Source organism: Myotis myotis, unplaced genomic scaffold (assembly GCF_014108235.1).
Source record: "Myotis myotis isolate mMyoMyo1 unplaced genomic scaffold, mMyoMyo1.p scaffold_m19_p_17, whole genome shotgun sequence".
NCBI classification, from domain to species: Eukaryota; Metazoa; Chordata; class Mammalia; order Chiroptera; family Vespertilionidae; genus Myotis; species Myotis myotis.
The window spans coordinates 37,913,230-37,941,046 of record NW_023416321.1 but is presented as its reverse complement, the minus strand read 5'-3'; the positions used below and the strand labels follow the sequence as shown (position 1 = coordinate 37,941,046).

General features: G+C 51.2%; 1 protein-coding gene across 4 annotated transcripts in view; it reads left to right on the top strand.

Moving 5' to 3' along the window:
• The window catches only part of PITPNM3 (PITPNM family member 3), a 91,614-nt gene that overhangs the window by 22,783 nt on the left and 41,014 nt on the right, over positions 1–27,817 (top strand). For all 4 annotated transcript variants that reach the window (XM_036341205.1, XM_036341207.1, XM_036341204.1 and 1 more), the window contains 2 exons: positions 7,255–7,362; positions 22,977–23,024. In XM_036341205.1, the coding sequence (XP_036197098.1) occupies positions 7,255–7,362; positions 22,977–23,024 (156 nt within the window). The remainder of the gene's footprint in view (positions 1–7,254; positions 7,363–22,976; positions 23,025–27,817) is intronic.

The window sequence follows — 27,817 nt, the reverse complement described above, 5'->3', positions numbered from 1 at the left end:
TCCCCACCAGCCTCGCGTCTCTGCTCCCTCCCCCATCGCCCTTGCAGAGCACCCCTAGCCCTCAGCCACAGGAGCGGCTCCACAGGTCAGAGAATCCTCTTTAGTTCTGAGTTGCCTTCCTGTCTGCTCTGTGTGGACTCCCTGGACAAGGCCTCTGCATGTTTCCTTGGCTCAAGGCAGTAGGAGGTGAAGTTATCCTTCTTCTCTGCTCCCAGGAGCTGGTCCAGGCCCCACCTGGCCTGCCCTCTTGGCATATGGGCCAGGCCATGGGTGTCCAGCTTCCTGGGCATTCCTTGAAGGGCCATTTCCCTGGCCTCCTTTCTACAGCCAGGCTGAGCCCTGACCCTGACCTGAGGGTGGCCTCTGTCCCCACCTGAGCAGGCCCTGCATCCTGCTGCCTCAGCGTTCCCACTCCAGCCTTCGTGGGACTGTATTGGCAGGTGTCAGCACTGAACAGGCCCCTGGGACACCATGTCCTCCTCCTCCTCAGTGCATGATGGGGAAACTGAGGCTCAACCATGGAAGGGACCTCCCAAGATCACACACCAGGGTGGGGATGAAGGGGCTGGAACCCAGGAGTTGAATGGCCAGGTCAGGCCTTTTTCTTTGACTTATTATTGCAATATGGGCTTTTCCCTTCCTTCCTTAAGCTCCAGCCCTTGGCCCAGTGCTGGGTTACCAGGTGGGATGAGAGAGCCTCACTGCTCATGGTCTAGTAGCAGAGGGGAGGCTCTGGGAGTTCTGGTTGTATATGGAAGGCATAGGAGGGATTGGGGTTAGTCAGGCAGGAGTGTGGAGCCCTCTGGGTCTATAACAACTCTGGGGCAGCATGCTGGCTCCTTAGGCCAAGGCAGCAGCCCTGGGGCTGGGGGTGGCTGATGCCCCTGATTGGATGCTGCAGGGTGGCCGATGGGATCTAGGCTCCAGACCAGACCAGCTGCCACTGCCTGTCCTGTCCATACAGTGAAAGGACATCTGGAGAGCCATGCCCTGGTCCACCAAGTTTGGAGGGCAGAGTGAGGGGATGCGCCTGAAACCCAGGCCATGTCAGAGCTGGGGGCCCTTGGGGTTTTGAGTCTGACAACCTATCCCATTTTTCAGGCTGGGAAACTGGGGCCAGAGAATTGGGCAACCTGCTCAGTCTCACACAGAGTCAGAGAGAACAGGAGCCAGATATCAGACTCATTCATCCACTCTTTCAAGTTTACTAGTATCTGCCCATCAAGCACCAGGTAGGATTCCAGGGACAAGTAGGTCCTGTCCCAGCCCTCCTGGAGCCTGCACTTTAGTGTTGATGGGCGGTGGTGGTAAGACAATATACGAGCATGTAAATTATATTGATAATTAGCATAAATAAAAGAATATAAAGGAATAGACACCTCACCAAAATATATGCATGAATGACAAAACAATGAAAATATGCTCAACATCATTAGTCATTAAATGCAACTAAAACCATGAGATACCACTACACACCTATTATGACAGCTCATTAAAACAGCTGATCAGGCCCAGCTGGTGTAGCTCAGTGGCTGAGCATCGACCTGTGAACCAGGAGGTCATGGTTTGATTCCCAGTCAGGACACATTCCTCAGGTTGTAGGTTCGATCCCCAATAGGGGATGTGCAGGAGGCAGCAGATCAATGATTCTTTCTCATCATTGATCTTTCCGTCTCTCTCTCTCCCTCCCTGAAATCAACAAAAATATATTTTTTAAAAATTGATCAGGATACGGAGGAACTGGAACGTTCAAACTCTGCTGATGGGAATGGACAATGGCGCAATCCTTTTAAAAAGTGGACTGCAGCTTCTTAAAAAGTCAGTCAAAGTTAACTGCCACATGACCCCGCCCTTCCAATCCTAGGTAATTGACCCGAGGAAAGCATGCATCTTTCACCTGGGACATGGCCGTGAGTGTTTATAGCGGCTTCATTTGTTATAGCTCTGAACCAAAGACAACTCAAATGTACATCAGGGGGTGACTAGATAAACGTTCATGCAGTGAAATGCTACTTGGCTGTAAGAGGGAATGAACCACGGATACACGCACCACGTGGGTGAATCTCAAATATAAGGAAGCTGAGTAAAAGGAGTCAGATGGAGAAAGTACATATTGTATGATTCCATTTATATAAAACGCTAGAGAATGCAAACAAATCTGTAGTGACGGGAGCAGGTCAGCGGTTGCCTGGGACAGGAAGGAGGGCTAAAAAGGGGCAGGAGAAAACTTCTGAGGGCAATGGGTACATATTTGCTGTCTCCATTGGGGTGATGGTTCCACAGGTGTGTCCACATGTCAAAAATTACCAAGTTTACATTCTACTTTTTATCTGAATTAGGCAGCATCCCCACTAGTAAATAATAGAGAGGTTCTCCCTCAAATTGTACATTTTAAATGTGTAGACTGAACTGAATGTCACTACATCTCAGGAATACTGTTTAAAAAATGGGGGAACTCCCTCCAGTATAACATAAGGGAATGTGACAGTGACTGGTTGATGGTAAGAAGCCTTCAAATACGGCCGTGAGCTGAGGATTGAATAACAAGAAATGAACCATGTGAGTGTCTGGGGGAACAGTGTTCTGGGCAGTGGGAACAGCCAGCGCGAAGCTTTTACGGGAAGAATGAGCAGAAAGGCGTGGGTGCCAACAGTGAGCAAGGGGGTGCCCCTTAGTGCTGTCCGTCCGCTGTCCCAGTACGGGGCGGGAGGGCAGGCTTGACCTAGTAGCCTCAGGACATGTGCACGAGGAGTTTACATGGGCCAGATAATTCCATGAAAATTCCAAAGACAGGGAGGCAACATTGGGCATTTAAGACATTTATGGACAAAGGAGAAGGTTGGAGGCTGGGGGGACAGGGTATTAGGTTTCAGAAGCGAGAATGGGCCATTTGCAGGGAGTGGAAGGAGGTGGACCGCACATGGCGGGCACGTCCTTGCCAAATGACTCAGAGGTAATGGGACACGGGGTATCTAGCTAACAGGCCCCCTGTTTACCACACTTAATGCCAGTTAGGCTAAGGTGACACCCTAAACTCACCTTCCCAAAGCAGGTTTGTCTGTCTGAATCTCTCGGGCAGGAAAGGGGGGTGGGTCGAAGATTCTGTCTGAGTTTTGTTTAACAGTTTAAAATCAATATTCCAAAAAGCAGCTTCAGCTTCACGGTAGCAGCATTTGGGCCCTTTCAGCTGCAGTGAAGAGAGAGTAGTGGTGATGGCCGCGGGTGAGGGGATGGAGCCGGTGTCAAACAGCTCTAGGGAGGGGTAGCGATCTTGTCTCCCGGAGGCCCAGGATGCTCATCCACGTCCTTTGAAAAACTGGCACTGTGGTCCTGATGCAAAGGGTGATGCTCGGTGTTGGACTGGCCAGCTGCAGAAGGGGACACGCCCTCACTCCATGAGCGGGAGGTGACCTCTTCCTGGTGTGGGGCAAGGAGATTTCCTGCTCTGAAGGCCCCTGGATCCCGCAGAAACAGGCCTGGGAGGAGGAAAGGCTTTCCTTCCGGCACCGGAGGTTGTGCTTAAAGGGGTATATCCAGGCTTCGGTCAGGGTCGGAGCCAGTCTGGGGTCCAGGCCAGGTATGTGGTGCCTCTGGATGGGATTCAGCCTGACACCTAGTCTGGGCAGGGACGGGGCTCAGTTGGAGTGACATAGATGCAGACACTGTCCACACCGGAGGCCACCGGGGATGAGGATTGGTGCGCAGGGAACACTTACCAGAAGCCAAAAAGCAAAATCAATAAGCAGGACATTTATCCAGAGAAGCCATTTGTGGCCTCTGTGGGCCCTGATAGGAGGCACGTACCACAGTGAGGGGAAGTAGAGCGGAGACCTGGAGCTCAGATTTGCCTGAATGACTCCGAAAGGAGCAATCGTGGTGTGTGTGTGTGTGTGTGTGTGTTCTCACTGCCTCTCAGGGAACATAGTGAGAATCTGAAGGCTGAGTGTTGAGAGCAGGGGACAGAGAAGGGAGGGTGGGGAGCAGCTGGAGAGACAGGGATGTGGTGGAGGAGCAGGGAACCCAAGGAAGTCAGGGAAAAGATGAGAAGCAGAGGGAGAGAGAGCAAGGGAGACCCAGAGAAGGTTAGAGAGAGGGACACACACACACACACGCACGCACGCACATGCACATGAACCAGAGAGAGTTGAAAGAGAGACAGTGACTCAGAAGGAGAGAGAGAAGACCAGAGAAAGCACGACAGACCTGCACGGCCAGAGAGTTCCTGAGGGACAGGACCCAGAGAAAGAAAGAGAAACCCAGAGAGTGAGAGCGATCAAGACAGAGACATCTTCCCGGAGAGAAGAGAGAGAGACAGATGCTGGGATAAAGAGAGAGGAAGAGCAGAGAGTATGGAGCATGATTGAAGTTGACCCAGATAAAGGGACAGAGGTGGCCGAGAGCACTGGGAGCCTGAGGGGCACAGAGAAATGCAAGGACCAAGAGGGACAGAGACCAATGGAAGGGATCTGGCAAGATCAGATCTGAGTGGGACAGATCTGAGTCATAGAGGAACATGGCGGGAGTTGGAGAGGAAGACACACCTACTAGAAAGACAGACAAAAGACCAAAAGGGCAAGATGGAGGAGGGCCATGCACAAAACTAGGAAGAGAGGAAAGAGGCCGAGGATGGTGCAGAAGTGGGCGTGCTCCAACCTCAGAGCCTGGGAGAACCCTCGGGTTCTGATAGGCTCATACACACCCCAGGAATAGGGCTTGCACATTGTAGGAAAAATGAGAGCTAGGATGTGTAAGCACCTACTGCATACCGGGCACTGGACCAGGACCCCCAGCATGCTCATCTCCTACACCAGAGTTATTTATTTATTTATTTATTTATTTATTTATTTATTTCATAAATTAGGGTAGAGGTCATGTCACACTGCACACAGTAGGTGCTCAGGAGTCCACTCACTGTAGAAAGAATGCTCGAATGAACAAGTGGGCAACGGAGAGCCAGGAGACACAGCACTCACAGTGGGCTACCAGCTGATTACCCCCTCTGGGTCTGGGGCAGGGTCACAGGGGCAGAACACAGCATATGTGGGGAATGTTGGGGCATACACCACATCCTCTGGGGTGGAGGTGATGATGGACCATCATCTTCATGTGCTGTTACCCACTGCTGTGCTCTTATTGTGTAAACACTTCACCTTCATGGTCTCATTTAAGCCTCACGGCAATCCTATGACATAGCCATGACTGGGATGTCATTTTATAGATGAGGAAACTGAGGATCAGAAAGCTACATTATTGTCAAAGGGCATATATGTAGCAGGATTGGAAAGACTCAACATAACACTGAACTGAGCTCTTAGCCCTTGGTGTCCTCCTTCCCCCAGAGTAAAACTACCTGATGTTTGTTCACAGCATTTTGGCTTGTGAAGCTTTTGAAAATGTAGTATGTCATTGTCCTCATGGCAGCTTGCTAGGCAGAGTTGTAAAACTAGAGTTGTTATTCCCATTTAAGGGGAAAAAAAAACCACAGGAAAAGCTGAGGGATGTATGCAAAGCACAGGCTCACGTGTAGCACTCTCTGGACTGGGACCCGGTCAGGGCTCTGCCCAGAGCACAGTGCTGCTAAGAGGTGTGCACTGTTGCCCAGATGGAACACACCACACTGACTAAATTGTCTGGTGTGAGTGGTGCCTGGCTGGAGTGTTGGGAAACCAATATAGGATGCCCATGGTAGGCCATTGGGAGGACAAGATTTTAGGACTCTTAAAAAATGTTCTTATTGATTTTAGAGAGAAAGAAAGGGAGAGGGAGAGAGCGATAGAAATATCAATAAGAGAGAAACATCAATTGGCTGCCTCCAACATGCCCCCCACTGGGGATCAGGCCCACAACCTGGGCGTGTACCCTGATCTGGAATTGAACCAGCAACTCTTGGTGCATGGGTCAATGTTCAACCACTGAGCAACACCAGCTGGGAAGATTTAAGGACTCTTGAAATAGTATATCTAGGTTTCAATTCTGGCTTTAGACAGTGATATTGGGCAAATTCCTGAACTACTACTCCATGCCTAAAATGGAGATAATAATAATTGTACTTTTTTAGCATTTTATGAAAATTAAGTGAATTAATATTTTAAAAGCACCTATAATAAGCTCAGTGCATAGTAAGGATTTGATGTGTTGTTAAAGCAATCAAATAAATCAAATAACTCAGGAATCATCATCACCATCATCATGATCCATGCACCAGCCACACGTGGGCCCTAGATTACTGAGTTCTAGGGGAATTCAGAACTTTGGACAGCGCCCCAAGCTTCAGATCCACCATATTGGACCCACCTGCTCTGCAAAGTTCTTTGGCAGTGAAATGGGTCTCGTCCCTTTATTTTTGGTTATCATGAGCTTGAGGATTCTCCTCACCACTCTTTAATGTCTATTCCACAAGGGAGGACACAAAGCTCTTTACCAGGAAGGCCCTTCAAAGAGAGAGGGCAGCCACTTCTGTGGGTTTGTTCTTGAGGAAATGCCCCTTTCTGGGATGAGGGACTACACCAGATGTGTGGGACCCAGGGATCTGTATTCAGCGTGGTTAGGGAATGTGGCCCCATCAATTTCTCTCAGAGTAATCACCAAGCTCAGACTGGGAAAGAATAAGGATACAGACAGGGTTGAGGGGAGGACTAGGGATGGGGAATGAAGGCATTAATAAGTTCATAAAGTTACAATGTGGGCTAAGGGTTCTACACAGCTCGAGGCTCGCTTAGAGCAGAAGTCTTCTGCTCTTCCAGCTACTCTAGAGCTGGCCTGCCCCACTCAAATCCAGGTCCACTCAAATCCTGACGGCAGCCCACTTCTCATGTGAAGAAATAACCTGATATCGCTCGCTTATGCGCGCCCTCTATGCACCGAGGCCTTTACACCCATTATCTCGGTTGTCCTCACAACAGCTCTGTGGGCGAGACACTTCCCGCCCCATGGTACTGATGGAAAAACGAAGCTCAGAAGGCAAGTAACTGAGCCAGAGAAAAACTGCTAGCAGTGGCAAGGACCCCCTCCACCCCCAAGCACACTTCCTTTCAAGAAATATCTCTCGTAGGACTAGAAATGGAGCCTTCTGTGGGTTTTCAGCCTCTCTCGTGACTTTCTTTGGATGAAAAATTCCTGAGTGCCTTGTACCTGTCATAACTACCGACACTTCAAGTCAAAGGAAGGCATAAGTACTCCTTCAGATATAAGCTCCTGTCAGGACTACCTATACCCTTCCCTCCCTGCTCACACACATCTCTGCTCCTTCCACAGAGGAGGTGGCTGAAGGGAAGAATGCCATCCTCATCGGGATGAGCCAGTGGAATTCGAATGACCTGGTGGAGCAGATGGAGACCATGGGCAAACTGGAGGAGCATCAAGGTGAGATTCTGCTTCTGTCACGACCAGGGTGTGTGTGTATGTACATTGCAGGGCGGGTCGAAGTGCTAGGACTTGGGTCTTCTATCTGTCTGGGCACCTCCCCTCTCTAAGCCTGTGAGCCCTGAATTCTGTGACCTGCAGGAACCCTCATGGAGACTTTTGTGGGGTTTTCTGCAGCAGAGAAGTTCCAGGGTCTTTCACAGAGCGTCCTTTGTCCCCAGGAAAATGGGTAACTGAGGGCAGGTGGCAGGGTCCAAGCTCTTTGGACTGCCAGGCCAGGTCTATGATGCTGGAATCTGTTTGGTAAACTAGGGTAGCACCTGGAGGGGCCTTTGAGAGGGAGCAGGGCAGAGGGGCAGGAGCGGGAGCCTTAAGTTTTGGGCTGAGCTGTTGAAGATAGAGTTGTGTCTGGGAATTAATCCAGGAGGCTTTTTATGGAGACAAGTTTTGACCAGAAGATTAATCAGCAGACAAAGCAGCCATATCCTTTTAGGCATTCATCCATCTGTCCATTAGACCACATTGCATCGCTAACAGAATGTTTGTTAAAAATCTACTGTGTGTAAAGTGCTTATAGGAGGGACCAAAGGTGACTCAGCTGAGGCCCCTGGCTTGTGATGTGTCTCACAGTGTAAGTCAAGACCTAAGGGAGTTGGGCTTAAGTGGAAGGTTGTTGGGCCCAGAGGTGAGAGGCAGGAATTTAGGAAGGAGGCAGGAGAGGGCGGCTCAAGGAAGGGTTCCTGACAATGAAGCTATGGAGCCAGGCTTTGAAAGGCAAGTGGAGGATGCAGCAGAGGCGGTCATAACATCTGAGATGACATATGGGGAAACCGAGGCTCAGAGAGGAGCTGTATATGATTAAGGTGGGACTGGTGTGAGGCTCCCACCTATCCCAGATGTAGGTGCTAACTTCCGTATTTGTCATCCTGAGGCCAGCTCTTTCTCTCCCTCCTCCCTACCCCCTATATCACTCCTTCTATTTCCCCTCGTCCTCATCTCCTCTTTTCTTCCTCTCCTGGTCCTGTAATGCCTCAGCCACGGTCTGGGCCAGAGCTGATTGCCCGGGAAGGCCATCGTATCAGGAGCTGTTCGGGGAGACGCTCTGGGCCAGCCCAAGAGAAAAACACACCTTGCTGCTGGCCGTCTCAGTGATGGCTGACTTGCCTGCAGCCTCTGTGCCTTTCCTCACCCCATCCTACCTCCTTGGTTTTGAGCCCTCCCCTGGCAAAGGGCCCATCCTGAGGAATGGACAGGCCTGGAGTGATGGTTCTATTAGGCAAGTGAAGAAACCCAAGGCTCAGAGAAGCCCTGTCTTGCCCAAGGTCCTCCAAGTTGGTGGCAGCATCACACTCAGATCTCTAGTCTCTTGATTCCCAGACCAGGGTTTCACCTCCCAGATAGGACTGAGGCCATGAAGCCCAGAGTCTTAAAGGAAAGCCCCACCCCTCGGCCACTGTCACCGTCCTAGGAAGGCAGGCTCTGCGTCTGATCGTCAAGGCCAGCCCAGGGCCAGTTTCCAGTCTTCACAGGCACACATTTGCCGATGGACCCTTGTCTGCTCTCCTTCACCTGGGGGACCCTGCAGCGGGCCCACAAGAGGTCATGGGCTCCAGGTGCTTCCTCAGGACAATGCTTGGTAGCTACAAAAAGACAACCCCAGACTTGTACTCACCACCCATCTGGCCACCCATGTCCCACCACCAGCCTCACTTGTCTGCCAAAAGATATGTGACTCAGACACAGTGTGAGCTAAGGAGTGGGTGAGCGAGAGGCAGAGCGGCTGGTGGGGGGCAGGAGAGAGGAAGCAGAGGGAGATTGGTGGGAGAGGCGGCGACTGCAGCTCTGGAATCTAAGAGGTCTGGGGTTTGAACCTTGGCCCTGCCGGTCTGTGGCTCTGTGGCCAGGGAAAGTCACATCACCTCTCTGAGCCTCCGCTTGTTCCTCTGCAGAGCGGGGCTAGTACAAAAGCTGTGAGGATTAAAGGAGCTAATACTTGCAGCGTGCGTTCAGTAACAGGTCATGAGCATGCTGGAAGTGGGGGGAAGAGTGAAAGATGGTGCACAGGCACCACTCTCACCGACGCTTCACGGTACTCCGGAGAGGCTGAATTAGGGGCAGTGCTTGATTGCGCTGAGAATTGATGCTGTCTCCTCCCAGGACAGATGGGGAGCAGGAGGACGAGAGAGAAGAGGAGGAGAGGAAGAGGGAACCAGCCGTGTTTCCAGCTCCTTCTGAGTCTCATTCCCCAGGAGACTCCTAATGTGAATTCCCACAACACGACAGAACACACACATTCATTTCATTCATTTCAACAGTCATTTATGGAGCCGCGACGGGCTCGACCCTGGGCTGGAAGTGGGGGAAACCAGCAGGAGCCGGCTGGCATTGCCGCTCTCTGAGGAGCTCACAGCAGAGAGGAAAACTAGGCAATTAAACAGACTGAAGAGGGGGCCTTCGGAGAGGCTCCGAGGGAAAGGCTAATATCAAAATCGGTGGCACAGATAGAGCTCTACTCCCGCCTCCCTCAAACATCCTTCCCTGAAACGTGGTCGTGCGTCTCTGCTGGGCCCGAGTGTCTCCCGGATCTTGGACGGTTTTACATGTTCAACTTACAGCTCCGCGTTTCCATGCTGGCGAGTGGTGCCGATTTAGACCCCACACCCACCGGTGGCAGAAGCTGAGGGTCTTCGTTACTCACGTGTGACTTTTTCCTGCTTCGCTGTCTGTGAATGGTTTCCGTGCTGCGCCCCCCTAAGGAGGGTTGTGTTTCTAAGCACCTTTATGGATGGAGCAGCCGTGCCACAATCCCTGCTGTGCAGGGGGCCCACTTTACTGCCTCACCAGCTCCCACAGGCTGAGGCCCAGTTTGTGGGGTTGATGGTGCGGTTTTCAGCCTCTAGTCCCCGAGCCTCTGTCCATCTGAGCTTCCCGTGGGCCTCCTCCAGGCTGGCTTCTGCTTTTGTCTCCGCATTGTAGCTCCCTTGTTGTTTCTGGCATTTCTGTATGATCCATTCTTTATTTTGAGCTTGGACATCTTTTTGGTAATATATTGCCCAGTCTATATGTTTTTTAATGAAGGGGATCCTTCAGCATCAGTTCAGTTCACTTTATTTATTATTATTACTATTTTTATAATGGCATGCATCGCTATTTTTATTTATCATTTTTTAATTGGGTAAAATATACATAATATAAAACTTACCATTTTTAACATTTTCAAGTGTACAGTGTCATGGCATTAAGTAGATTCATATAGTTGTGCAACTATAAACCGTTCCTGTCCAGAACTTTTTCATCATCCCAAACTGAAACCCTGTACCCATTAAACACGAACTCTCCATTCCCTACTTCCTGCCGCCCCCCACTCCCTCGCCAGCCCCTGCTTCCACCATTCTGCAATCTGGCTCTATGAATTTTACTGCCCTGGGGACCTCGTGTAAGTGCCATCATGCAGTGTTTGTCTTTTTATGTCTGGTTTGTTTCACTTAGCATCATGTCCTCGAAGTTCATCCCTGTGGTAGCATGTGTCAGAATTTCTTTCCTTTTTCAGGCTGAATGGTATCCCATTGTATGTTTCTACCATAATTTGTCTACCCAGTCACCTGCTGGTGGACATGCTTCCACCTTTAGCTATTGTGAATAATGCTTCTATGAACATTGGCGAACAAATGATCACCTTATTTCTTGAACACATTTTCATTGTAAACAAAAAAGCACAAAGAAAACCAAAGCCTCCCTTATCGACTTCTTCCCATCACAGACCTCACTGCAGACTTTATCAATTCGGAGGGATCTCTATAGAGATAGGTCCTATCGTCTGCTATTGCCGCCACTTAATTTTCATTTTTCACTTCGTAGTCGATCTTGGAGAGCTTTTCACATGAATATATACACTGAGTGGCCAGATTATTATGACCACCTGATGTTTGTAGGCAAATTAGCTATAATTTTGTGCTGAAGTTGCTAGAGGGCCAGACCATTATAAACAGGGAAGCAGGTTGTTTACCACGATAGTAGAAGCGATTTTTGTCTGAAGATATGGGTAAACAACGTGATTTAACAGCCTTTGAACGTGGGATATATTTGGACGTGAGTGACCAGATTATTATGACCACCCCATCAGTACTTTGTTGGGTCACCTTTTGCCTTCAATACTGTGGCGATTCTTCTTGTCATTGACTCCACGAGATGTTGAAAGGTGATCTGACACCATCCCTGATGAATAGCACTGTCCAGTTCTGTGAGATTTGATGGTTGTGGAACCAGCTGCCTGATGGCTCTTTTAACTTTGTCCCACAAATGCTCAATTGGATTGAGATCTGGTGATTGTGGGGGCCACCTAAGCAAGGTAAAGTCTCCCTCATGTTCTTGAAACCACTCCTGCACAATATGAGCACCGTGGCACGGCGCATTGTCTTGTTGGAAGAAGCCATCTCCATTGGGATACACCATCAACATGATAGGATGAACTTGATCAGCAACGATACTTAGGTATGTTGTGCTATTCAGACGTTGTTCCACACGAATTAAAGGGCCCAGATCATGCCAGGAAAACATGCCCCAAACTATATCACTGCCCCTACCAGCTTGAAGGGTTGTACTCATGCATGTGGGTGCATGCTTACATACTGTTTCCGCCAAATTCTCACTCTGCCATCTGCATGATGCAACTGGAAACCTGATTCATCGGACCACATGACTTTTTCCAATGCTCAACTGACCAATCCTTGTGTTCCTGTGCAAATTGGAGACGATTTATCTTGGTATCTGCAGACAGCAAAGGTGTTCGAACAGGCCTTCAGCTTCCATATCCCATACGATGCAGTGTACGGCTAATTTGCCTACAAACGTCAAGCGGTCATAATAATCTGGCCACTCACATTCAAATGTATCCCACGTTCAAAGGCTGTTAAATTGCGTTGTTCCATATCTTAAAAAAAAAATCACTTCTACTGTCGTGGTAAACAACCTGCTTCCCTATTAAAATGGTCTGGCCCTCTAGCAACTTCAGCGTGAAATTATAGCTAATTTGCCTACAAATGTCAGGTGGTCATAATAATCTGGCCACTCAGTGTATATTCAACTCATTCTTTTTACTGATACTATAGCATCATCTACAATAGATGGACCATCATTTACTTGACCATTCTATAGTGATAGACATGGGAATGTTTCATTATTAAAAAAAGCTGCCCTGGTCAGTGTGGTTCAGTTGGTTGAGCGTTGTTCAGTGCACAGAAAGGTCGCCAGTTCGATTCCAAGTTGGGGCGCGCGCACACACACACACACACACACACACACACACACAGCGATGTGGGTTGAAAGCATAAGCATCCACAGCTGTCGTAGATATTGCCGAAAAGTTTCCATAAAGACTGTGCAAATTTATATTCACACCAGCAGTGGATTAGGTTAGCCATTTCTCCACACTGTTACCAGACTTGATCTTATCAACTTAAAGGTTTTACCTGATTAATGGGTGAAGAGATTTTGTTGTTTTGTTTTGTCCTTCCTTGATTGCTAGTGAGATCGATCATCTTTTCATAAATGTGCTGACCAAAGCTATTTTCTTTTTTCTGAATTTCTTAAACATGCTCCCCCCCGCCCCCCCCATCTTCTATTAGATCACTTGTCTTTTTCTTATTGTTTTTTAGGAGTCCTTTATATATAATCTGTGTATAAATTATTTGAAATATTTGCCTCTTAAATCATGCCACTTGGCTGAATTTTCTTAGTAGGGCTCATGGTTTGTCAGTTTTCTGATGTCCTATCATTCACAAATCTTAATGGTTTTATCCTTGCCAATATTTTCACTGCTTGCTTTTTTTTTTTTTTTTTTTTTTTAAATTGCATTGCACAGGATCTCCAAATAGCTGCTGAGTAACAGGAATGATAGCAGGCTTTCTTGTTTGATTCTGACTGTAATGCTGTCATCACCTCCTCCTCCTCCCCCTGCCCTCCTCCCTCCTCCCCCTCCTCCTCCACCTCTTCCTCCTCCTGCTCTTCCTTCAGTCAAGCACAGTGAGGTATGACTTACATTCTGTAACTTTCACCCTCTTTATTGTATAGGTCTCACTGCTGCTTCTTCATGATTTCTCTTGGATTTTCTTCTTTTCACTAGAATATCACCTCAGATAGGAACTGTGATAGAAACTTTACAAGTCCTTGCATTTCTTTTATTTTAAAATATGTTTTTATTGATTTTAAAGAGAGGGGAAGGTAGAGGGAGAGAGAGAAACATCAACATCGATCGGCTGCCTCCTGCATGCCCCCTGCTGGGGATCAAGCCTGCAGTCAGGGCATGTGCCCTGACCAGGAATGGATCCTGTGACCTCCTGGTGCCCGTGTGGAAGCGCAACCTCTGAGCTACACCAGCCGGGCAGGGCAAGTCCTTGCATTTCTAAACATGTCTATATTTTGCATTCTCATGAATACGAATTTGCCTGTGTTCATAATCATGTTCCCAACCACCTTTAAAGATATTCCTCACGGCCTCCTTGCATTTAGTGTTGTTGGTGAGAAGTCTGAGGCAAATTTGTGGGTAAACTGATTTTTTTTCTCTCCTTGAAGCTTTACGTTTTAAAATATTTATTCTTTTTCTGGAGCCACAGACAATGCTTTGTAGTGTGTCATGCCTGCGCTTGCTATGCTATTTCTCCATTACTGTGATGTTTTCTTTTTATTTCTTCAAGTGTTGCTTTATGTTTTCTCGCTCCAAATTTTATGTTAGACAGACACTGGGATCGTGTCTCAACTTGCTCTTTCTCTTCTTATGTCTTAACTAGAGGCCTGATGCACGAAATTCGTGCACATAGGGGAGGTCCCTCAACCCGGCCTGTGCCCTCTCGCAGTCTGGGAGCCCTCAGAGGGCTCCGCTGCCGTGGAGGCAAGAGGCTCCTGTCACCACCATTGCCTGAGCATCTGCCTTCTGATGGTCAGTGCGCATGATAGCGACCAGTCATTCCGCCATTTGGTTGATTTGCATGTTAGCCTTTTATTATATAGGATCCTTGCTGGGTTCTGGAACTATTCCTCCATTCTAACCTGACAAACTGCTCATCAACTTTCTCTTCCCCCACTGCTCCCATTCCTCTGGTTAGCAGTTCTGTGGAGGGTTTTTGTTTGTTTATTTGTTTTTGTAAATATGTTTTTATTAATTTTTGGAGAGAAAGGGAGAGGAAGGGAGAGGAATAGAGAGAAAGAAACATCCATGAGAGAGAAACGTCATCGATTGGCTGCCTCCTGCACACCCCCCACTGGGGATTGAGCCCACAACCTGGGCATGTGCCCTGACCGGGAATCAAACCTTGACCTCCTGGTTCACGGGTCAATGTTCAACCACTGAGCCACACTGGCCAGGCTACAGTTGATTTCTGTACATCGATTTTGTATCCGGAACCCTTGCTACACTCATTTGTTGTATATTTTTGGAGGGGATTCCTTAGGATTTTCTACATAGAAAATCATGTCATCTCCAAATAGGGGTGGTCTACTTCTTCTCTTCCAATCTGGGTGCCTTTTATTTCCTTTATTTACCTGGTTTTCCGGGCTAGATCCTTTGGTATAATATTGAATAGAAATGGGGAGAGCCAACATCTTGTCTTATTCCTGATCTTAGGGGGAATGTTTTCAGTCTTTCACCATTAAATACTCTTAGCTGTGGGTTTTTTTAGTCATCCTCTATCTGGTTGAGGATGTTTCCTCTTATTATGAGTCCATTGAGTGCTTTTATCATGAAAGTGTGTTGGATGTTGCCAAATGCTTTTTTTCTGCTTCTGTTGAGATGATCACGTGGTTTTTGTCCTTCAGTCTATTAATATGATGCATTGCATTGATTGATTTTGAACAACCTGGCATTCCTGGGATAAATTCCACTTGGCCTTTGCCAGGTCAGTAATCTTTTATGCTCTGGGTTTACATATCTCTTCCAGATAATTTATGCTAACAGCCCAATGAGCTGTCACTTATGGGACTATTTACAATCAGGGCTCTTCTTGTTTTTGAACAGTGTCATCAAGCCACATTGCCCCTGAGAGGAAGGAAGCAGCCTAGGTGTCCACGAACATTTGCTCTCACTTCAGCTTTCCAGGGAGCTGTGTTTCCCTACCATTCACCCCTGACTCGAGTTTATGCCCTTGTGTCTAGATATTTGGTTCTCAAAGAGTGGTCCCTGGGCCAACAGCATTAGCACCACTTAGAAACGTGTCACAAATGTCAAGCTTGGAGCCCCATCCCAGCCTTACTGAATTAGAAACTCCGTCAGTGGGGCCCAGCGTCTGTTTCAGCGATCCCTTTAGGTGATTCTGGTGCCGGCTAAAACTTGACCACCATTCATTATTATGACGCTAGGTTGGTTCAAATGGATCCATTTCTCCACAGGCCCTGCCTTCTGTCCTGGAGTTGGGTATCATCTATCCACATGGTTGGTTTTCCTTTCATACCTAGCAGTCTTTGCACGCGTGCTCCACTTTGTATTTGCGGCTCCCCCTTATCTGTCTCTGAGGAATGCAATGTCTGTTTACTGCACCCTGCTGGCCTCTGTTTGTTGGGGGTGGGGGCGGGGAGAAAATGCTGCTGGGTGAGGTGACCCATTTGCTTCTGATTTGTTCAGCCTTCCAGGGTGTCCTGTCCCTCAAACATTCACCCCTCCTCACCCCTGGGGACAAAGGGCCCTGCCTGGAACAACCAAGGGTTGGGGGAAGGACTGCAGACCTGGCTCCTCTACCCTGGAAGCCCAGACAGTGGCAAGAGCAGGAGGCTCCTGTATTTCCCACCTGTGGGCCTGCTGTTCCTCCCAGCTGCCCCGTTCTGCCTGCCACAGGCCTTCCTTCGCGGGATTGCGGCTATGGTTTCCTGTCTCCCGAGTTGGCTTTGTGGGCATTTGCCCTCGGTAGTCACACAAGGCTTCCTACTTCACAGGGTCTCACACTGGCGTTTGTGCTCTGCTGTCGCCATCGTAAAAATTTAAATAGTTTTTAACAAGGGCCCCGCATGTTTGTTGTTTGTTTTTATGGTCACTGCAGATTATGTAGCCAGTCCCTCCCTCCCTCCGTCATATCTCTCTGCCTTCTGCCTTTGGGCGAAGCCTTACAATTTCTGGCCTGCCGAGGACATCCCTTGTTATTTCACAGTGCCACTAAAGATTAATTCGTAGAAAATCTGTAATGTCATTTTCTAGGGCTTTGGGGCAGGAGAAAAAGGCTGGATCATGTTGCCAGTTTACCGTCTCTATCCAACCCTACTGGATGCTTCTAAAACATGAACCCGGTGATGTCATTCTGCTGGGGAGTTGGCAGGCCTTTGTTGCCTGCAGAATGAAGTCTAACCCCCCAGCCCGGCATTGCAGGCCATCCTAACCCCTCCTTCTTCGAATCATTATAATTGTCTGGGGACAGTAAGGTCGCCATCACTACAAGAATCAGGCAGCCCAGGAGGGATACTATCAAGGGCCTGTCCCATCTGACTCTGGTATTCATGACTTCCAGGCCACACCTCTCCTCCTCTTCATTCACCTTGTGTTCCAGCCAGTTGCCCAGGGGGCTGCTTGCTGACCCGCCTTTTTGGGGTGTGCTTCGCCTCTCTTTCTGAGCCTGAGTGCTGAGGAACCCACATGCATTCGTGCATTCTCTGCCCACTTACGCGTTCAGTGCACACACACTGCTCCTCACTCTGTCAGACTCTGTGCCCGTCAACGTTGGCACAGACTTAGAAATAGACGACTTAGAAATGGACGACTTAGAAATAGACTCAGAATTGACCAACTCCCACACTCGGGGTGGGGCACAGTCCAGGAAGCAAATTGCTCTAACGAGAGTGAAAGCAAAGGACAGAAGGATCAAAGAGGACATGGGCTCGAGCTGAGACAGGAGTTAAGGAAGCCTTTCTGGGCTCGGGGCCGGCCCACGAGGGCACAGCAGGCAGAGGGCACAGCAGGCAGGGATGTGCGGGAGGTATGAGAAGGCAGGGGGATTTGGGGAAGCACCTCCTGCAGAGTTCATCTTGACTGAAGTTGGGGTACAAGGTGTTGGGCTGGGGGATAGTGTAAGGGGTGGGAGGTCAGAGAGAAGAGGTGAAGCAGGAGAGCTGGGGGTCAGGCCTTCAATGTTAGGCGAGGAGAGGGTTCTTCTCAGGAGCACCCCTGGGGACCCACAGAGCAGTGTAAGCCGGGGGTGGGGGGGTGAGGAGCCATTTGTTTTAGAAAAATCATTCCGGAAGCCAGTGTAGAAGATCGTAGCGGGGGCCAGGGCATGAGTGCAGCGGGAATTGTGATGGCCCGGGTGAGAGGTAATGAGCGTGAACTTTGACCTTGCAACTCAGCAGAGGCTCAGGGTTGGGGACACTCTGAGCAGGGAGGCAGCATATGGGTCAGCCCTGCTCCACGGGCCGACTTACCAGGCTGGGCCAGAGCCTGGTTGGGGGTCAGCTGCTCCCATCCCTGCTCCGTGGAGGCTGCCAGCGCGTTCGGGAGTATCAGGAGGGGCATTCCCAGTGTCTTCTCCCCCAGGCCCATCTGTCTGAACTCCCCCAGCGGCACCCAGCTCTCCCCTTAGAGGAGGAAGACGCCCCTGTTTCAGGCGTTTGGTGAAAGCCTTTTGCTCTTAGCCACAAGGTCCGTTCTCCTGCTTGGGTCGCTGGGTTTGCCGGAAGGGCCTGGGAAGAGGGAACATAAAATCGCTCAGGGAGCCATTGGAGCAGGTGATGTGGCTCCCAGTGCAGGACTGTGGGGTTGGGACAGGCAGGGTGAGCCGGGCTGAGCCTGGGGCAGGCGACCAGGGCCCTGCCCCCAGTTCCCAGCCCTTTCTGTGTAGCTGAACTGGCAGCTTCCGCCTATGAAGAAAGCTCCAGCTGAGGCAGGGCTGTGGGGCCCAGGGCCCTGGAAAGCTGCAGGCCAGTGGGGTCTCATTTAGCCAGCTGCACATTTGATTAATCACCCTCGTCCTGGGAGCCTGCTAATCTGGAAGCTGGCTTTGTAGCTGACTCCTCTGCTCACTCGCTGGTGGCTGGAGGGAGCTGGAGCCTGGGCTGGTGCTGGGGCTGAGGCAGGAGCTGTGGCAGGGGCTGTGGCTGGGACTGGGGCAGGGGCAGGGGCAGGGGCAGGGGCTGGGGCTGGGGCTGGACTGGGGCTGGGGCTGGGACTGGGACTGGGGCTGGGACTGGGGCTGGGGCAGGGGCTGGGGCTGGGGCTGGGGCTGGGACTGGGGCAGGGGCAGGGGCAGGGGCTGGGGCTGGGGCTGGGGCTGGACTGGGGCTGGGGCTGGGACTGGGACTGGGGCTGGGGCTGGGACTGGGGCTGGGGCAGGGGCTGAGGCTGGGCTGGGGCTGGGGCTGGGGCTGGGACTGGGGCTGGGGCTGGTTCAGAGTCAGGGTCAGGGGGTCAGGGTCAGGGTCAGGGGCTGGGGCTGGGGCTGGGGCTGGACTGGGGCTGGGACTGGCCTGGGCTGGGAGGTCAGTTTCCACTGTGCTGGCTCCACACTCACCTTGTCAATACAAGCTCCTTTGTGCCCAGGTTGGTGGCCTCACCAGCCCCTGCCACGCGGATGCCGGCTCAGGCTTTACGGCAGGAGAAACCAAGCCTGAGGAAACATGGGTCCGTCAAGGCCTCAGGACTCTTCTCACCAGTGCCCTGTGCATGCCCCCCTTTTCCAAACCCCTGACCCCCGCTGCTCAGCCCCTGACTTGTAGCAGCCTGTCTGCCTCGATGACTCCCTACTTCAGGGAGTTGCCCCGGCCATCCCAGCAGCCCTGGCTGGCGAAAGCTCCCGACCCCCATCCAATAGGGGCACAGGTGAGGTCACGGGAAGAGCCCTCATCAGAATTGGGGTGTCAAGGGACTAGAGCTAACCATTGGGTGAGTGACTTTATCCTTGTGAACCTCAGTGTCCTTGTCTGTGAAGGGGCCTCTTCTACGCAGCCGTGGGGTCACAGTGGTCTAACGGTGGGGGCCACGGGGCACAGGGGAGCCCAAGGACAGCCCCTCCTGCTTACATGACTGCGCCCACACTCCTGGACTGGCTCTCACCTCCCTTCTAAAATTCTTCCCCCACCCGGTACATACCCATGTGAATCCCACACACGAACACCTCAACCACTCCCTTCTGACCCCTTCCTGGGAGACCTGGGGTCCTTGGAGAGGCTGCAGATACATTTCTAGGGGAACTCACAGTCAAGTTCAGGAGAGACGGCCTTATCGGGCCCCAGGATCTGGACTCTAGATCTGAGCTTGGGTTCAGGCTGGAGGTGAGGCCTCTACATTGCTTATCATGTCCCAGGCCCAGTTCAGCCACTGCGGTGCCATCCCCCGGCCCAGGACACCCCGCCTGGGAAGCAGAAAAGGCAGGGGGTGGGGATAGGGGGAGGCTGCAGCATGGTAGAGGGCAACCTCCCACTGGACAGGTGTGAATATGCAAGGCCCTAAGCACACAGAGCGGCGGCAGAGAAAGGCTTGGACTCCTGGCACCAAGGGGCTCCTTCTGCCTGCAGAGCCTGGGGGCTCAGACAGAGCTGCTGACTTGCTGAGCTCTCAGAGGGGCGTGGTGTGGGGGCCCCAGCCCCAGCCCCAGCCCCAGCCCCAGCCCCAGCCCCAGCCCCTGACCCTGACCCTGACCCTGACCCTGACTCTGAACCAGCCCCAGCCCCAGCCCCAGCCCCAGCCCAGCCCCAGCCCCTGGGCGTGGTGTGGGGGCCTCCACTTCTCAGATTCCAGCCTCACTGTGGATATAGGGAGCTTTACTGCTCCTGGGGGTTTGGGCTTAGGTCTGTTTCTGAGGTTCCCAAGGCAGATGGGGAGGGCGGAGAAGGCAGATGGGGGGGGTTTGAGGGCATTTGAGAGGGAAGGGAAGGGGCCTTCGCTGAACCTGACCCTGTGCTGGTCCTTAGGACCCACAGCTGACCTGTGAGGACAGAGGTCCTGAAGATTGAGGTTTCCGGAAAGAGTTGAGACCTCATGGAAGAGATGGCCCCAGGGTTGGTTTCCAGCCGCGCCCCCTCTCCCCTCCCCCCGCCCCCCTGCAGGCCACAGAGAGTCTGAAAGAGGGAAGTGGGAGGAAGAACAGGTAAAGGTGTGCAGGCTGTGCCGTGAGTGCAGATCCGGAAACAGTGACCCGGCGGGTGCAGGGTGAGCAGGAGGGGCGGCGGGACACAGGCCTGGGGACACACACGGCAGCTGTACGGCGGGGCTTGCTTGCCAGGCTGGGAATTTGATGATGGGATGCCCCTGGAGTGCCAGCTCTAGAAAGATGAATCTGGAGAAGCCAGAGGCAGAGAAATTCAACAGACCAATGCCAATGCCAGGGAGGTATCTGTTGATGACAGCAGGTACCCTCTGCTGCAGGCGGGTGTGCAAATCAGGAGGTGCACCTCCCTGGAAAGCAAGCAGGCGGTGACATCGGGGCCTTAGGTTTCTGTCCTTTGACTCAGGAGTCTCCTTCAGTGGATGTATTTGTTGTTGTTGTTAATTCTCATCTGAAAATATTTTTTCCATTGATTTTGTTAACGTAAAAAAAAACATTGAAACCTGTAAAGAATTTTTGTGAGTTTATTTGAGCCAAACTGTCGACATATGCCGGGAAGCAGAACCTCAATGAATTGAGATAGTGCTCCGGAGAATGGAGGGGTTACATTTGTATTTATACATTTGCAATCAAAGGAGGAATGTAGGTGGGTTACATGGAATTCATTAGTGATAGATTAAGGAGGTGGGATTAAGCAAAGCGGGGGCGGGGGGGGGGGGGGAACCCCTGGTGATTGGATAAAAAGTAAAATGATGGACACATATACTTAGGTGGGTGCAGGATCAATCAACATGATAATGAAGGAATTTGTAGTATCTGCCCTGGCGCCCAGAACATTTGGTTATGCCCCAGGGGCTCCAGAAAAAGGGAAGTTACAAGTTACCCAGACATTTCAAAGGGTATGTTATCTTAGAGGCAAAAAGGCAAATGGGCTCAGTAAGGATCAAAGTTGATCTTGTCAGTGAAGATAGCGGCCTAGGACGTAACTGCCCACCATAACTGCTTTTAGTTAAAGTTTAATTTCAGACCATCCTTTGTGGTTATTTTAGGTCTCTGAGTCTGCTAGGCTGCCATGCAGGCCTTCCCTGAGCTTGTCAGGTCAGCGTGTGGCCCCTTTCGTCCACAATTTTTAGAGAGAGTGGAGGGGAAGGCTGAGCCCACAGAGCAGAGAGAGAGAACCATTGATGTGAGAGAGACACATCAATTGGTTGCCTCCCACACTCGCCCCAACTAGAGCTGGGGATTGAACTTGCAACCCAAGTATGTGCCCTTGACTGGGAATCGAACCCGAGACCCTCCAGTGCACGGGCTGATGCTCTAACCACTTAGTGACACCAGCCAGGGCTCGGTGGATATACTTTAAGGAAATCCCAGGAAATGCTGAAAGAGCTCCTATCACAAAGATGTTCATTGCAACAACAATTACAATGGTGCAATTTAGAAACTTCCCACCAATGGGATAATGTTAAAGTCAAGCACGATACATCATCTCAATTGCTGATTATATAGCCATTGGAATGTTGTTTTTAAGGATTGGGAGCTATTTATGCTTCAACTTGAAGTACAGAAGTGTATTTTGTGCTTCTTTATCATGTACGATGCCTTCCATGAGCCAGCCATCGACCTATTTATTGGAAATACAGAGCTAATATGATGGGAAAAACAGGAAGGAATGACATAGAATGGGATCAGTGGTTTTCTGCCAGTGATGGGATTATAAGGAATCTTTTCCTTATTAAGGTTTGTTAGTGTTTCCCAAATGTTCAGTAAGAAGCTTGTATTACTTTATAATTATAGAAAAAAGCGCTCTGCAGTAAAAGGAAGAAGCTATTCTGAGAAGCCAGAATGGAGTTCTGTATTTGGGTAGCATGCGTCTGTGTGTCGGAGGAGAGGGGCTTGTTTCATTCAATTATTTCACAAATACTGAGAAGCACTGTCCTAGGCCTGACCTCTCCTGCGCCCCCCGCCCCCCCCCCTCCCCATGAACAACACGGAAATGCCTCCCATTGTGGAATCTACCCCTTGAGAAGGGGGAGGGCGTGTTGAGGAGATTAGAAGGCAGACACCAACTCCCAGCCAGGGGAGGAAGTGGTGCCTTCGCTGAGGTGGGGCCTTGGGCAGAGCCAGCGCCGGGACCCTCGGGCGGCGGGTGGCGTGGTGAGGGTGTGCAGCCTGGAAGCATCAGAGCTGATGTCTGGGAGGCGGCAGGAGATCTGGATCAAACAGTAGGAAGAGGGGCCTGGACTAGAGGCAGAGACTTGGCAGTTGTCTGCAGGTAAGTAAGTGTACAGGGGGCAACGCCAGGGAGGCAGGTGCTGTGTGACAGTGGGGAGAGGAAGTTCCAGAGAAGAAGGCCCAGGAGGAAGGTGGCCAGTCCCCTGCCCCCCCTTGGTCCCCAGGCAATGATGCGCTTGCTTTGTCTGGATAAAGAACCCAGAGCTGAGTGGGACAGGGTGGGGCAGGGCCTGAGGGGCTGGGAGAGTCTGCCCACCCCCAGCTCAGGAGGGGGACATTGAATGGAGGGGCAGGAGCAGCCATAGTGACCTCCCAGTGTCTGGCCAGCAGTGATGGGATGTCTGCTCATGGCTCTTTCTTTTTCTGCAGGAGAAGGGAGCGCGCCCTGCACGTCCAGCGTCCTGCAGGAGAAGCAGAGTGAGTTACGTCCCCCAGCCTGCACACCCCCACCCCAATCTTTCCTTTCCTTGGATGGGTCCAAGCTCCATGGGCCTGGGGCCTCTTGTCTACTCACAGCCCAGGGGCTGGTAGGGTCTTTGTCACTGTGCCGGTGGGCAGGATCAGAGGGCCTGGGGCCGCTCTCTGCCCCATGAGCTGAGCCCTGGGTTCTGAGTTCCCACACACACTGTGCAGCTGGGCTTCAGAGCCAGAGGGACAGACTGAGGCTGGGGCTGGGAGGCTGAGCCCACAGAGCAGATGGGACCTGGGGAAGCCTCGTGCGTTGTTTGCATGTGGGAGGAGAGAGAGGGGGGACGGGAATGGGGAGCAAGGCTTCCTGAGCCTTTAATACTGTCTCCTTCGGGTAACACAACTACCAGGAACTCCAGACGGTGACGTGGTGACTGGGGTCAGAGGCCCTCAGTCAAGGGCTATGCCAGGGCATGAGCGGTGCATCCATCCCTCAGAGGCCATGCCTGCAGGGCCCGGGCCTGCCGAGGCCTTGTCATCCTTCTGAGTGGACAGGCTCCTCCAGGCTCCCTTCTGCCTGTGTTTTCTCCGGGAAATGAGCAGAGGATTCGACCAGGAAAGACTTGGTAAAGATGTCCATTTGCTGACAACGTAACCTCAGGACATAGTGCCTGGAGGTGTGGGGTGATCTTGGTGGGCACTGTCTGAGCCACATGTCTTTGTTCTGGGCAGCATTGAGTTTCCCACGAGGCCGGGGGCAGGGAGAGGAGCCTGTATGTGTTTGGGAGGAGGGTATATATGCTCAGAACTCCCCTCCTTCTCTCTCCTGCTATTTTGATCCGTGGTTGCAGCTTTGGGGGTGTGGGGAGGGAAAATTAATTCCCTTCTACCCTTCTAAGTTCTTGTAGCTGGACTAATGATGAAATGGACATGAAACAGATGAACAGGAAAAAATGACCAAATGGATTACATATGTGCTCATAGGGCTCCCTAAGGACACACTGGACTCAGGAGATGGAGGCAGGGGTCTGGGACTTCAAAAGACAGGGAGGCAATTCACAGGTAGATGAGGAAGAGTAAACCTGTGGCAAACAAATGCTTGCTGGGCCCAATGGACCACAGAGGGGCTGTGCAGGCTCCTCCTGTCCCCCACTCAGTTCATATTGTGCTGAGGTGACAGGCTTCTTCTTGTGGCAGGTTTTCTGCCCAATCCCTTTAGTCAGGTGAGAGGGAGGGAAAGACTTTTTCTGAGTCTTTTGTTTCTTAAAAATAACCAGCTTAGAATAATATCGCAAAAGGCGTATTTTGGGGTGGTAAGCTCTGCTGTTCTTCAAGGGGCTCAGCCCGCTCTGCCTCCCCGTTCCGCAGGCACAAGCCTTCCTTGAGGCCTCCCTCCAACCTCTTCCATCCCCATGCAGGTCAGGTACCTGCAATGCCAGCTTCCCAGGGCCCGGCTCCAGCTCCAGCAGGTGCGCAGGCCTCCCGAGAAGCTTTCTATGGTCTATCATGCAGTGGCGATGCAAGACAGAGCCCCTCGGGGCTGGGAGGCATCGCGTCTGTCAGGGGCAACCCCGAGACGCAGGCCACAGTGCACTGGGGGGTGGGGAGGGGAGGGCAGTGCAGGGAGGGGTCACTTGCCCTTTTCTGTGTCCTCACTGAATGTAAGGGACTGAGCTCAGCAAGGTGAGGGGAGCTGTGTTAAAATGCACCCCGGGATTTTAACTTATAGACGTGACTGAGTGGCAAATCAGAAATCAATGCCATTGAAAAACCTTATTATTTACAGTTCGCAAGTGGAGGGGCCACGCCACCCCATGCCCCGCAGGGCCACAGGGGGAGCAGGCAGGTTTGATCGGGAGGCAGGAGGAGGGGAAGCCTGTGCGGAACCTCTTGTATTTTCTGAGGGGAGGAAGGCAGGGCAGAGAAAACCTCGTAGGACTGACTGGTTCCAAAAGTGTCTGCGGCTCCGGCCTCCAGGGCTAGTCTCTAGTCTGCTCCCTGGCCCTGGGGGATTCAGGGCAGGGAAATACGGGCTTGGTGTGAGAGTTAGATAAAGGGGGTGGATTGGTTGGTTTGCATATGACAGGCGAAGGCCAGTTTACTGTGTCCAGGAATTGGCATGCCCAGCTAGGCACCCCCAAGATGTCAAAACAACATAAAATGAAAAAAAAAAACAACCCAAAACATGATTAGTATGGGGATGTTGGGAACCTGAGAGAGGAAAAGGGCCCAGATCATTCCTTCTGGGCCTCAAGGACAGGAAACCACAGCCAAACCACGAATCGACCAGATGTGTGGTGTCTTCTAGAACTGGCTAAGAAACATGTGTGTATAAGCTTATTTTTTCAACATAAGTATAGATTGTGGTCAGAATTATGCTGCTTAAGGATATTATTTTTTTAAACACATTTTTATTGATTTCAGAGAGGAAGGGAGAGAGATAGAGAGATAGAAACATCAATGATGAGAGGGAATCATTGATCGGCTGTCTACCTGGATGTGCCCTTGACGGGAATCAAACCCAGACCCTTCAGTCTGCAGGCCGATGCTCTATCCACTGAAGCAAACCAGCTGGGGCTGGAATATTCTTATTTAGTGGAGAATAACAGTAGGTGATGGAAGAATTCCGGAGCTGAAATGCTCGCTGAAGTCAGTGATTCCCAGGACAGACCTATTTTGACAGTGAAAAAACAGCAACACTGTTAAATGTTTTTCCATTCATTTGGGAGAACTGTTTTTTATTCCACAATTGCATCCTGCCTACAAATTTGTGCATTCTAATACTTTCTCTTTTATAAAATGATGGAGGTAATTGATGGTGATTTGTTCATTTTGAACCCCAAAATTGGCAACATAAAAGTTTGCGACCCTTAATAAAAACAGAATAACAGCAATGCCTGATGTTTACAATGTGATTTGCCATTTACAGTCACATCCATGTATATTATTGTAATTTCCACTTGGTTTTTAAAACCTCACTATAAACAAGGTGGGAAGTGCCACAAATTGCCCTGGACCAGGAACCAGAAAACCTGGGGCTGGGTTAAAGCCTGTGGCCTTAAATCCTAGCATCTGAGCTATAACGGACGGTATTGACCTTGGGGCTGAGGCCCAGCTCCTTCATTTGCTCGCTGTGCCACTTTGGACAAGTTATCTAACATCTCTGCGCCTCAGTTTACTCAGTTGTGGAAAGATGACCACAATGGCTACTTCCTAGATTTGCTGATTGGGTGGAGATAATATATGTGGGTGCCACGATCTGCACCTCTCACGGAGGAAGGGTTCCTGGCGGGGTGCCTGCTGAGTCCCCTCCTGTAACTGGTAGAAGTGGAGCTCTTGCATTTCCTGAGGCTCCCACGGGAGGATGGGAGATCGTGGAAAGCTTCATTGATGATGTAAGATGAAAGGGGTTCCCCCCCAAGGTCCCATCTCCCTCGGTCTTGCCTTGGACACAGTCCAGCTGTGTCTTCAGCTGGGCAAGGACTAAAGCCACTGCCCAGCGTTCCCACTGCACGGTAAAGCACAGTGCAGTCCCGCATCTGGCTAGCTTAGCTCATGTTCCCAGCTGCAGTGCATTGGGCGTGGGGTCCACAGGGCTATGGGCCATGTGGTTGCTAAGGCCACGTGATGGGCTAGTGCACGGGTGAGTGCAGGACACAGAGCAAGAGACTGCAAGGAAGCAGGAGAGAAGCAAGAGAGAATAAGAGAGAGAGAATTCCTTTGTCTGGAGATTAGGTATTCCCAAATTCTCATGGGCTTGCACTGGGGTCCACCCTCCTAGCCAGTGATCTTTATTCCAGGTTAGACAGACAGGCAAGCACCTTCCCTACTTCACCCTGACTTCGTGGCCCATGTGCCCATTTCCCGCTCTGTTTGACCCCTTCCCCCAGTGGTCTGCAGGGAATGGATTGGTGGTGGTTCCCTAGGGGGTGTGACGTTGCAGCTTCCTGGTGAAGCTGCCCAGATGACCATGCTGATCATGTCTGGCTTCCCCGTTGCTTTCTGCCTATTATGAATATTGGCTAGCTAATTATGACAGTGACAGAAGCACTTAATGGTTCTCACTTAGTATTGGCTTTTGGATGAGCCTTGGCAACTGGAACACCTGGCACAGGTGTGGGATGAAGCTCATCACCTCACGGAGCTGTCTTTTTGACACTGCTGGTCCTGTGGCTGTCTCGGTTGTTACTGGCTGAGTGTTTCCTCATGAGTCTGAGTCCCAGGGAGTCCTCCTGCACCTGCCGCAGGAAGTGTGAGTGCAGGGAAAGAGGCCTGCCCTGGGCCATCTGCCGTGGCCTTGGCTGGGGGAATGTCCTAGAATCCTCCCTCCTTCGTCGCTACCAGGTGGCCCCAGCCTTCATCACGCAGTTGCTTGTGCTTATTATTTGGAATCAGACATGAGAAGCCCGGGAGCCACTGTGTGTGGGGCTGGGTAGGGGCAAAGGAGAGAGAAAGAGCCTGGGTGGTGATCGGGAGACCTGGGCCCCTCCCACTGACTTGCTGTGCAGCCTCAGCTCCTGCCTGTGGCCCGCCTTCTGTCCCGCCTCTGTGCCCCCTGTACCTGGAGTCCCTTAGCTCCTCTGGTTTTCTGTTGCTGCCTCTTTGTCTCCTGGTTCCCGTGGTCTGCATGTCTTTCTGTTCAGCCCTGTCCACGGCACTCCACGGCACAGCTAACACTGACAGAGTGCTTCCAGCCCGGCCGCCACGGTGCTGGGTGCGAGCCCTCAGGGCACTAAGCATCTGCTCCTGGAACCTCATTCCTGGTCCTCCATCCAAAGGAAATGGTGCCATTTTTCACAAAC